We start from the raw sequence: 12,985 nt of genomic DNA, 5'->3' as shown, positions 1-12,985 counted from the left end.
GACAGATTGCTAGTGTATGTTTTAGGCTATCCTGTGTGCTTCTGGTCTATGGGGTTTTCTCACCCTCATAGGAATCATCATTTTAACACGTGCGGTACACAGCACCCTCCATGCCGTACCAAAGGGGTGTCGTAGTGACCCCCAAACATAGACTCCATAGACTCCATACCCTGGGACTGACTACTGTCTCCCAGGGCATGTAAAGTCTCCAATGACTTTACGAGTCAATTCTTATGAACTAAAACAGTACAATCCATCTTACTATGGAAGTACTGAAAGGGTTAATCGTTTTTCACTAATGCTCATTTTTGAGGGCGTACCGTACAGTCCCTCTCTCAAAACTTTCAGGCTGGTGGCAGTGGTTACTACCATAAATATTTCCCAATGGGATTTTCCCATTGTTCGAGGCTACCACTTTTACTGACAGCCTCTAACATACCGCTGGTTTATTTTAATACTAACTTTACTCTTGTAGGTTTTTATTGCCAGAACTTTGATAATATTTCTTTCTCGTGTCTTTCTCTATAATTCTAACCCAGGTCGGGGATCCTTTGTTTGTCCTTTGGGCGGGCTTCTGCACAGAAGCCCTCCTCTCGGCGCCACTGAGTCTGGGGTAGACAGGATGTGTGTGGGAGGTGAAATAGGCACCCTGGACAGGTTGGTTAACGATTCGAAACCTACGCAACCCAAGTCGCACTCTGTCCTGATAGACTGGGGGGTTCTCCCGCCAGGAGAGCCACCCCACTGTGTGAGTGACAGCTAGGCTGTATGAATGGGGGTCTTGCTGCATAAAAGCAGGGTCCTGAGGACTGGAGGGCAAGACGTGCCACTGGAACTAAGAAACCGAAGAGGAGAGAAGCTGAAGACATCTGCAATGACTGAACCACCGGTGAAGCCCTGCTGCAGATCCTCACCTTTTTTCTCCAATGACTTGAGAAGATCTTCCTCTGCAAGAGTCTTCTTCCCTTGAGCTGGTGGGGCCAACCAGTTTGCCAATCGTCTTCCCGGACCTGCGTTGGTCGAATCGCCAGTGCCCTGCACTAGGGGACCGGATAGCAGACCACCTTTCCACCCGGACCGCGATTTAAAGGAGCGTACCTTTTATTCGTTGGGCAGCACCGCGGCTGGTTTCATCCCTGGGCAGTGCAGTAACTCGAACGTTCATCCACAACGAGAGCCTCTCTTCCTCTGCTGGATCTCCTGAACTGCAGGAACTGCCAGGAACTACCGCCACCGCAGGAGCCTCTTCTACTTTAAAGGTACATTGTTCCACCAGGCCTCCCGTTTCGTTGGGTATCGCTAAAGGTATTTTAAATCCTTTACTTACATACTGGGTTGGCTGCCCCTTTCATCTAACATTGTCTTTCACCTTCTGCAACCACCTTTTCGAATCGTTAACCAAAGACTTGACTGCAGCTACTAGAACATTTTTGACTCTGGGCACTTTGCCTTGTACCATTGACACTGGCACAGGCCTATTGACTCTGGCTGAAATCTGTTACAACTGCCTTCTCTAGATTGCTTTTCACCTAGAAATGTGTTGGTGCACCTAACTCTTATAACCACCTTTTCGTTCCCTCCTTTTAAACTTGTGACGTGCCATTTTGCTCGATTTTCAACTCAGTATTGCGTATGCTAAAGTACTGCCTTGCCTAACTTGTTCACAATATACTTGAGAAGTGTTGCTGGTGTGTTCTAGAGTCTAAACCTGTATAACTTGTCCTTTCCCTCCCTTTTGAGAAATTGTCAGAGTGCCATTTCTGCTTGGTTTTCACTGTGTCGTTTTGCTCAGTTTTCACTCTTGCTAAAACTTGTCTACAATTTAAATAGGGAGTGTCTATACTTTTCTTGACTGATTTAACTTGCTTTAATAATAAATAGTGACTTGTGTGTGAACACCAGAGTGTGTAAAATAAATATATATATTCTGAAATGTTGTCAGTCCGAGTACAATAGTTAATTTCACATCCTTACTGTTCATGGCCTGTGAGAATTATTGTATTTTCCCTTGTTCCCTCCCTTGCCTTGAAGTGCTTTGAAACACATTGTGGATAGGCGCTATATAAAGAAACTATCATATCATATCATTATACTACTATATACAAATCCCTATCAAAACTTGCAATTTCTTTCAAAATTCTTCCTGGGTTGGCAGTGGAAGCATTTCCTAGGCTGTGAGGCACCACGCAGATGCATTTATGCTCTGTCCCATGCACCACACCAAAAAGTCGGGCTCCATACCAGCCAGTGTTAAAACTGACAGTATGCATTGTGCCAGGGTGCGCTCTGCTCTCAGACATTCTTGAGCAGTAACGTCCTCAATATAGTGCGGAATAGGAACACACACGTAAGGGTGCAAGACAGCGATCCCAGACAGGGAGTCAAGACCTTACAAAACAAAGTCCTGATGAAGTTGACCAGAATAAGATATGGTTATGAAACCGGTCGACCTTGACACAGCATGAGCTGGCTCATGTTTTTTTAGATCTGTGTATAGAACTGATTACATAGACTGTGTTATACATTTGGCATTATACTGTGTCTTTTGTCTATACAAGTTTTTAGATGTTAACAAAGGACCCTTTCATTGAGGTGCCTTTATAACTTATGCATCGTGTGTTATCGGTACAAGTTGTTGGAATTGTCTAGTTGCTGGCACTCCAGTGGTCATTAAATATTCATACACTGTATTGCAGATATAGCAATAGAAAACTCTAAGTACATTGGCATTATCTAATGTAAAATGCCTTGTGTTCTATCACCTCTTACTAATACACTTGGCACCGACTTTTAATTGTCTGAAGTGAAAAAGTGGAACTTTTCTCTGATGTTGGAAAGAACCATTGACACACTGAAAAACTTTTTTTACTGCTATATTAGTCTGATGAAATGTTGATACATATTAAAATGTGTTTTGAAAAATCACTTCCTCTATAGACCGTGATTGAGTGTGACGATGATTTTGTAATTCTCTGTAAGAATTGAAATTAAACCTAGTCCAAGGTTCAAGTAGATTTACCCTCAGTGTTCCAGGGTTGCCATAAGCCATAAAAGTGCAAGGCTACATAATCCCTTTTATTTAACACAACGCTGCAGAGGAAAATCTAATGTTATAGTTGGCATGGACTGCCCCTCCAAAGAGCAGTTTGCTATCCAGTGCAAGCCACCTGCGGCAGAGCAGGGCATATACCAGGTGTAAAAGGACCAGGACTGACAGGAAGACACATGACAACAAGGTACTGCGATTTGCGGGCATGTTATTTGACAAAGGTGACTGATAAGTGGGGAATTTACTATTATGAGCAGACTGCAGCTGCTGAAAATCTAATGTTATAGTTGGCATGGACTGCCCCTCCAAAGAGCAGTTTGCTTTCCAGTGCAAGCCACCTGCGGCAGAGCAGGGCATATACCAGGTGTAAAAGGACCAGGACTGACAGGAAGACACATGACAACAAGGTACTGCGATTTGCGGGCATGTTATTTGACAAAGGTGACTGATAAGTGGGGAATTTACTATTACGAGCAGACTGCAGCTGCCAATGATGTTTGATGGAATATTAAAGCAATGTGTTGGTAGAAAGTGGGAACCTGGGAATGACAGAATGGCGCCCAAAGACGGTCTGAATAGGAACTTGCTTAAAGTTAATTCAGAGAGAGGTTTTTGTGCAAAGAGTAGCTACAACTCTGGTGAATGTATTAACAAGCAATGAATGAGGATCTAATCTTGGGCATGCATGGAACAAAATAAATGTTTCTATATAAAAGCTTGTAAGGGGGAAAATAAAGTCCCATCCAGTGTACTGTGCCTTATTTAATTTCAGGAACCCAGGATTGTGGCCCATCTCCTGGACTAATGCCTTTAAATTGCAGGTTGTTCAGCGCCTCAACAGAACAGCTGGTCTGGGATAGTGGTGCGGTGCCAGTGTGGCCCATTATTGGTGTGGGGTCATTTTAGTATTACGTGTGTCTGGGCCATAAAACCAGGGGCTACAAACCTCACATCAGCATGTGCTATTTGGCAATGCTAGGTACTTTACTGGGGTTGGGGCTTGCACAGTAAGAAATCTGTGGGACTTTTTTTTATAGTGTGTGAAATCTTTCCTCTTACATGGGTTCTTATAGATTTATAGACTTGTACCGGGGCCGGTACCGGGCGTGATAAGCCCTGAAGACCGAGTTAAAGAGGCATGAGGGACCATAACGCCCGGTACGGCCCGAGCTGCAGGTCCATAAAGCTATTCGAACACCCGCAGTATTTAATTAAATTAGAAAAAAGAACAAATGACACATAAAGGCTGCAGAAATTAAGTATTTATTGGGAAAAGGGTTAGAGGTTGCAGAAGAAAGTACAAGGTGCTTCCCTACCGTTTATTCTTGTTTGCAGCTTTTTTATATGTGGTTTTGGATGGTAATTAGCAGTGGGTGGGTGGAATTTTTAATTGGATGAAATGCACCAGTGACCAATTAGTTACAAAAGTATAATGAATTAAACATGTTTACAACATTAAGCATATGGCTATTTTTATTATTTAAAAATGTGTTACACTTACTTTTGGATGTGTGTTGTTATTATTTTGTGTATTGTTGCCCAACAGAAAATGTTTATTTAGTTTACCTGAGGGAGAAGGGGCCACGTTATACAGGGTTGCACAGCATGCAGATGAAAAAGTTGCCGGCATGTGTTGTGGGCGCAAGATAAAAGAGGTGTGAATGGCCATGATCACTTTGTATGTTGCTGCATATAGATGGGGCGTTAAGTTGTGCCGGAGCATAAAGCGCAATGTTTTATGTAGAGGGAAACAGGAAACAAAAGTAAAATGTGTTTTTCTTCCTGGAGGGGGTGGGGCTACGTCAGGCACGCTCTCGCGTCAACACGGAACATCAACTATTGTAGTTCCAGAATGGGACGCGGACGCGAGAGTCTTTGGAAAACGCTGCAATTAACTTGCAGGCAGCAAGTACATTTTCCAGGCCATAATGGGTGGTGGCGGAGGTTGCGGCCGCGAAGGTAAGCGCCCTCAATTAATTTCCAGGCTATATTCAATCTGCGCGCTATACCAGTTTGTATAGCCCACAGATGGACCAATCACATCCATGGAAACACCACAGGGGTGTTCTAATAGGTCTGCAGCCCTTTTTCTGCAGTAGTTAAATTAATTGTTATATATTTTGAGCTGATTTTTGGAACAATTAAGTTGTTATTCTATACTTTTCTTTATTGCTTTTATGGAAAGAAAATTCTGAATGAAGTAAGTGCTGGTGATAATAAAAAAGCTTTATTTTTTAAGATAAAGAAGAGTATGAAGGAGGATTTGTGATGGCCATTATATGTATTATGAATTTACTTCCTTCCATTTGACCATCAGACGGTACAGTAGTTCTTATAAATGTGTTTAATGTTACAATGTCAATATACTGGGGGACCAGATAATATTCTTGATATAAGTTGTGAATTTTAGAACAAAAAATACAAATTTAAATAGCCTGATGGTTCAGTAGACTTGGTATTCATCACAGTGGTTGTTCCTTCACAGCGATTGTAAGATGTGGGAGGAGCGGTAGGCTACCATTGCATCCAATAATTGGACGCAAGTGTAAATGAAAACAAGACACTGAAATTAACAACTTTGCCTAACGAACCTGGTTAGACGAGAGTAATCAGGAATGAACAACCGTTCACGCCACAGTGAGAAATGATACCAGTGATGAGGCCAAAGCGATAGACCAAATTTATCTCTACAAAGCCTGCTTTGCAACAACCACTTTCAGCCATTCATCTTAATACAGCTGGCATCCTAAATGTCTTTGGACTTCTCTTCTCCCACCTATCCATCAAACTTCATGTTTCATTTTCCTGTCAGATGCACAACCTTCTTGAGTTGGTGAAGGCCGAGCAAAACATCTACAACATCGTCTTCCATGAACTGATTCGGCAGGTCAGCGTGGAGTGTGTGGAGAGAGGAGCACTTCTTTCGAGTATCAGGTGAGAATTACACCCATCTATGCATGCTTCTCAACAACAGGATGATCAAAGTCCTTTAAGTGCAGTGTGCATTCGACTGCAGACTCTCAGATAAACATTTGCCAAAAATACCATCTCTATGCCACAGTTGTGTTTCTTGCTCAAAGGACTAATCATTTCTCCCTCTCCTTTTTAATTTATGATATCCTTCCCCCACTTTACTGTCTTGATCATCTCTTCATATTGTTCCTCCTGTTCTCAAACTTTCTTCTCTTGTACTCTAACTTCCATTCTTTATGCAATTACTCTTTAATATACGTATGTGAACAAGCGGCGAGTTGGCCGCGCAGCGCGTGAACGTCTCAGCAAACTGATTGTTGCACTTGGGAGGACCCGTGTATTTTGGTCATTTTTGATTTTAAAAGGATTTCCATGTTTTGTACTACACGATTTTCCCTGTAAGAAAAATAAAGGAAGGTTATTTTGGCTAACAAGGTGTGGATCCGGCAGTATATATTTTTTCCAATTGGGACTGACTGGCCTGAAAACTACTATGGAGAGTGCAGCTTGAATCTTCTGCATGAGAATGGCAGTATTTTGAACATATGTATTTATCTATGTATCTCCTCTCATTCTCTCTATGTATATATTTCTACTCCCCTTGATAAACCGGCCTGCTTCACACCCATCTTCCCTCTTTACACAGGCAACGATATGTGAATCTTTTGGACCGGATTCCCCGGCAGGTTCAGAGTATCCACAATGACATGATGGCTCAGCGGGCTGTGGACCGACGCCTCACAGAGGAAGTAGTACATTTCAAGAACTGTATTGGTGATCTGATAAGGTCAGCGGGGGCTCTTTGACTTTGTTCTCTGGGAAAAGTAGGAGTGTAGAATGTAAGATTGTTGACTGAAGAGAAGACTATTTTAACTGTTTTTGGTTGTTGATGAATCCCCAATTACTGAATGGGCCTCTCACTTGGCAATCTACCTCCTTCCTAACTTGTTGGTAACCCTGCTCCTGCAGTAGGCCTGCTAGGACAAGTGCAGTAAAGATGCCGCATATTTGCAAGCATGGAATGTTGACTCCCTGTAGACTACTACATTGTCTACTATTTGCTGAACTGTAACTTTATATATTATGTAATGATTGACCGTTCTGATTGTATGTACATATTTTCCAAATAGCTAACTGACCCTAACCGTTCTGCAAACACCTGTCTTTACCTGTATGTAAATATGTATGTAAATATGTAACCTTAAACTGAAAATATTCATGTTTCCTCTGCGCCCTGATGCCCCCTGGGTTTGGCGCGCTTTACAAATAAATAAACAAACAAAAAAACATTAGTCACTACAGTGATTAATGTGTGCTCTAAGGTACAGTTCAGAGAAGAGATACTGTATGGGAGCGAGGGGTCCTCAGGCCCCCTCGCGTCGTACGCCCCTCAGTACAAGGCTTGGACCGCGTGCCTCCAGTAGTGGGATTGCCCCTTGCCCTTATGTAAAGTTATTTTTTTTTAAAGAATTTTATTAGTTTTTCAATACAAACCAAACACGCAGTGCAATCCACAATCATTAAATTAACATCAATTGGTCTTTATTCACTGCCCCCCTGTTCCCACCCCCCTTCACGAGCCTGTTTGTCCTTCACACTCAGTACCTGCTACGCACGGCAGGGCGTCATTTTCATCAGATTCCTCTGGATCTAACATTGTTCCAAATAGTCCAGATATCAATACTTTCCATGCCACCAGGGTACCCACTTCTTCTTCCCTCCTGCCATACCAACGCTTCAGCCTCCGACCATTTCTGTAATTCTTTCCACCACACCTCCACCCGTGGCTTATGACACTTTTTCCAACCCATAGCTATCCTTCGCTTTGCAAGCACATACGCCAAGTCTTTCAGTTTCCCAACATGCTTCCGTTTTTGTGGCCTAGGGAACCCTCCCAACAGGCAGGCCCAGGCCGTGTCTACAGCAAGCGTGACCCTTTTCTCTGCTAGCTTTTGTGCGACTTCTCTCCAGAAACACTCGATCACTGGGCATGACCAAAACATGTGTGTCATATCAGCGTTCTCCTCATCGCACTTAGGGCACGCCTGTCTCCCAGCATTCTTAAATTTAGATATCCTCAGCGGGGTCATATACGCTCTATGCGTCACGTACAGCTGTATTTGCTGCAATCTGGCATTCCCAGATACTTTCATATGGTATCCTAGGGCCCGCTCCCACATCCCATTCTCCATTTGGGCTCCCACCTCTGTTTCCCATTCCAATCGAAATGTGTCAATTCCTTTCCAACTTTAGTCATTACCATCTCATACAATCTAGAGATCTCATGCCCCCCTTCAGCTGTGTCATAGATCATCTCCATAATGGCGTCCGGTTCCTCCGCCAGCACTGTCTCAGGCCACGTTATTCGAATCGTCCGCACCAACCTGTGATACATAACATACTGGCCCCCATGTAGTCCTGCCTCCTCTCCAAGTCCTTCAAACTCCCTGATGGTCCCCTCCTGCCATATATCTCCCAACGTTACTAGCCCAACCGACTCCCAATAGGTTCTGATGATCACCCTCAGTTGCTCATCTCCTCCTGCCAAAGCGACCAGAGGTACGTGCAGGGAGCACGGGAGCGGGTCCCCCATCATTATACATGCTCGTCGCCACATTTTCCATCCAAGCCTCATCATCCCCGGGTACTCCTTTATTTCTGACTCAGGCAACCAAATAATTTCTTTCAGGTAAAACGGGGCACAGTCCTGCCCAAACAATCTAAATTCAGGGGCGCTTCATCAGAGAGCCATTTGGCCACAAACTGTAATTGACTCGCTATATAATAGGCCTAAAAATTAGGTAGCTTGACACCCCCTTTCTCATGAAAGTTCTGCAACTTTCAGAGTGCTACTTTCTCCAGCATGGGGTCTGGCATGGATTCACATGCTCATGAATATTCCCCGTCGTCAGGCTGGGAATCCTCGGTAAAGAAAAAACCAGTATCAGTTTCGTTTCTGATCTGTCTTTCGTAGTAGTAACCAATCACTGGTCTCTGCGTCATACTGACCACAGCCAATGACTGCCCTCTACCTAAGCACCGCCTCTGGCAGCCATCTTCAGATTTTTACCGCACGTTCATGTGTTGGGATCCTCGTGCTATTGCTCTCGAGCATTAGTGCTATTTTTTTTTTTCTTTCACGTTTTTTCTCAAAACCTTCGTTTTTTCGGTCAAAAGAGCCTCAAGCTCCACCGACTCTCCATCCGATCAACGGGGACCCGTGTCGGATTCGTCTGCGCCCCTCAAGGGTGAAGATTTCGTCGAGCTACGCTTTTGGAGGACTCCAGAAGTTTCTCAGGCCCGGTCATGGCCCAGGAGAAGGGAAGCTCGACGCCCGGAAAGCTGTTCAGGGTCTGCCCTGGATGCCAGCTGCAGAACGTCTTCAAGGAGGACGAACACTCTTTTTGTCTTTACTGCCTACATGAGGACAAGACGCACGTGGAGAAGGACTGTGCGTTTTGCGGCAACATGTCGGAGCAGACCATGAAGGACCGCCATCAACGTCTCGCCAACTGGCTAGAAGGGAAGAGCCCGTCCGGCGAGAAGAAGAGGAAGAGATCCGAACGGTCTTCTAAGACCTTTGAGGACGCCCCGGCGACGGGGGTCCAACATAAGGCCAAGCACCGCGAGTCCGCTGGCACCGGGAGCGCCGAACGGTCGGGCTCTATGGGCGCCAGGCAGGGCGCACCCTCCCCGGCACCATCAACCACGAGCCAACGCTCTGGGTCGGGTAAGAGGAAGGCCGAGCACCCGGCGAAGCTCCTGGAGAGGCCCCGGTCGAGCTCGAAGGCGGAGGGGGAGCGAGGCAGTGTCCCCCCCTCAAGGATAAGGCGGTGAGCGCACCTAAGGTGGTGAAGGCCTTAATCCATCCGGCCAAGCCCTCTATCGAAACTGTCGCGGCGGTCCTGGCTCAGCCTGTGGAGGCTACACCAGCGGTGGCGACCTCGGGACTCGGAGTCTCCCTGCCACCTCGGAGGGAGTCCTCTTTTGTGCCCATCGATAGGACCCCCGTGAAATCCCCCGTGGGGAAGAAAAAGGGGGGGCAGGGCGTCGTCGTAGATTCGGCCTCTACCTCGGAGGAGGAGCTGGTCGAGGTCTTAAGCCACGGCCTCGGCGTGGAAGAAGACCGGCCCGTCGGGATGGATCCCGACGCAGGTGACGACGACATCGTCGAGGGTACCGACGGGGCCCCTGATCACCTGTCGGATTCCCCTCTGCCAGCGCCGCGAGACAACTCGGCGGCCATTTTGTTGGCTATACAGTCCCCTCCTTAGTCTCACCTGATGGTTTGGAAGGATGAGCTCTCCATCCTGCGTCGACCGCAGGGGCGCGTTGATGACCAGTTACTTCACTTGCGTAGAGGAATTGGTGAGTTCCAGTATTGACTCTAAAGTCCAATTGTTCATAAGAGTTCAAATATCTGATCTTCACTCTGTCCGATTCCTTGCAGGTTGCCGATTAATCCACTTGAAGATTTCCAAATGGCAATTGGTAAGATTCAGGTAAGTCTATTGTGGTTTTCCCCTTAGGGGCCGAGGTACGGTGATGAAGCAGAGTTGACTGCGCCGACCCGAGATGAGGTGAGTACCCCCCGTGGTAAATCAGGTAAGTCCTTGGGGGTAGCTTGTATAGCCTTAGAGAGTCCCCTTGCTCACCTTGCTGTCTTTGTCTCCTTAGGTGTCGGAGGGCAGCTGTGTGATGGAGAGAGCGTGATGGAATGCTGAAGTACCGCCAAGCAGGTGAGTTCAGCGCGGCGCCGTAGGAATGCGAAGCGATGCTTCAAAGATTTCTGTCTTTCAGCTCCGTGGTGAAATGGATCAGGATTCAGGTAAGGATTAAAGTTAAAACTCCTGTTCTAACCTTTATCCTTCTTTTCTTCTTGTTTCAGGAGTCCCACGACTGAAGCGGGCGTGGCTGAAGACTGGAGCTGCTGAAAACACGGTGAGCGTTACGCTGCAGCAAGCAGAATAACGCGAAGCACGTGTGGCTGTCCGGGCGTGGTTTAAATAGCCTTGGAAGAAGATCCAGGTAAGTATTCTTCCACAGCCCCTTCCAAGTAACAAAATAGTCCCTTCAGGAAAATAGTCCCTCCTAAACCTCATTTGGCTTGAGTCTTCATGCAGCATGGTCTGCCTCAGGTGAGTATGCAGCATGGTCTGCTTCAGGTAAGTTATCAATAATGAGCCTGGCGCCCGTGGCGCCAGGACTGACTTTATCTTTATGAGCCTGGCGCCATAGGCGCCAGGACTGTACCCAAACAGCCCCTAACTGGGGCTTTTGGGCATGCTCCAAGTGGCATGATGCCTGCTTCTGGGGCTGCTGGGCCTGGTCTGGTCTTCCGGGGGCAGGCATCATGACAGCACTCCCCCTCAAGGCCCCTCCTAAAGTCGTTCTCCCCCTTGGCCGTGGTTTGTCTGGAAATTCCCGATGGAACCTCTTCACTAAACGAGGTGCATGCACGTGGTCACTAGGTTCCCAAGACCTTTCCTGCGGACCATAACCTTTCCAGTCAATTAGGTAAAAGAGTTTTGATCTCACTCTTTTTGAGTCCAAAATATTCTTGACTTCGAACTCGGGCTCCCCGTCTATGAGGATAGGTTCAGGTGGAGTGGTTAGCCTAGTTCCTGGTTGCACTGGCTTCAAAAGAGACACGTGGAAGACGGGATGGATTCGCATATGAGCAGGTAGGTCCAACTTGACGGCCACTGGATTAATAATTGCCTTGACAGAAAAAGGTCCCAAATACCTGGGGTTAAAGGTCCGAGTCCCCTTGAGTGCTAAGTGCTTAGTGGCTAACCATGCTTGGCCCCCTATTTGGTATTGAGGAGCTTCACTTCTGCGCTGATCCGCATCCTTTTTGTATTTTTCCTTAGCCTTTTGCAAATGGATGGTTGCTTCTTTAAAGGCTTGTGTAATAACAGTGTGGAGATGGTCCACTGCGGGCATCTCTAAATGCTGGGGTGAGTCCAAATCCGAGGTTCGAGGATGGTGCCTATAAATGGTAAAAAAAGGACTTTGTCCAGTTCCTGAGTGTACGGAATTATTGTACGCATACTCTGTGATCCACAGAATGTCTTTCCAATTCCTCTCAGACTGATGTAGCATACAACGGAGGTACTGTTCAAGAGTCTGGTTGGTCCTCTCCGTTTGACCGTCGGTCTGAGGGTGGTGACTGGTCGAAAGCCTAACATCAATTTGTGCCAGTTGGCAGCATTTCCTCCAAAAATGTGAAATTAATTGACTGCCCCGATCTGAAATTAACACTGAAGGAAAGCCATGCAGGCGGACAACATTTTCAAGGAATTCCTTGGCCAGGATTGAAGCTGAAGGTATCCCTTTTAAAGGAATGAAGTGGGCCATTTTAGAAAAAAGATCTACAATAACTAGAATGGTATTGTAACCTTGGTACGGGGGTAAATCCGTGATGAAGTCTAATGACAAGGTATGCCAAGGGGTAGGTGGTATGTCTAATGGTTGCAATAATCCAGCAGGTTTTTTCTTTTGCCCTTTATTTTGTACGCAAATGCCACAAGACATGACAAATGACTTGACATCCTTTCACCAGGTGGGCCACCAAAATTGCTTCCTAATTTTAGCTTCGGTTTTTGCAATACCCGGGTGCCCTTCTATTAAGGTGTCATGGTAATGGGAAATGACAAGTTCCTGTAGTTCCTTTTGCGGTACAAATAGCCGGCCTTGGTAATAAGGTAAATCATCGATGACAGAGTACTCTGGACCTTTCTTTGCCCAGTCCTGTAGGGCAACGGAATCAAAGAGTTGGTGGATCTTGTTTTGAATGTCCTCCAGTGTCTGTATGGATGTCAGGCCAAGGATTCTCTGTTCCGGAATTATGGGTACGGGTTCTAAAGTTATTTCTGCTTCTCCCATTCCAATCCGGGACAAGGCGTCTGCTTTACCATTCTTACAAACTGGTCGATATGTTATAACAAAATCAAACTCGGC

The 12,985-nt window shown here is 46.0% G+C and overlaps 1 protein-coding gene across 3 annotated transcripts in view; it reads left to right on the top strand.

The window, feature by feature from the left end:
- Window positions 1–12,985, top strand: part of AXDND1 (axonemal dynein light chain domain containing 1) — an 871,721-nt gene that overhangs the window by 333,565 nt on the left and 525,171 nt on the right. For all 3 annotated transcript variants that reach the window (XM_069641478.1, XM_069641476.1, XM_069641477.1), the window contains exons 9-10: window positions 5,862–5,983; window positions 6,669–6,809. In XM_069641478.1, the coding sequence (XP_069497579.1) occupies window positions 5,862–5,983; window positions 6,669–6,809 (263 nt within the window). The remainder of the gene's footprint in view (window positions 1–5,861; window positions 5,984–6,668; window positions 6,810–12,985) is intronic.

Source organism: Ambystoma mexicanum, chromosome 1q (assembly GCF_040938575.1).
Source record: "Ambystoma mexicanum isolate Mex_15411 chromosome 1q, UKY_AmexF1_1, whole genome shotgun sequence".
NCBI classification, from domain to species: Eukaryota; Metazoa; Chordata; class Amphibia; order Caudata; family Ambystomatidae; genus Ambystoma; species Ambystoma mexicanum.
This window is presented reverse-complemented; position numbering and strand designations above follow the sequence as displayed.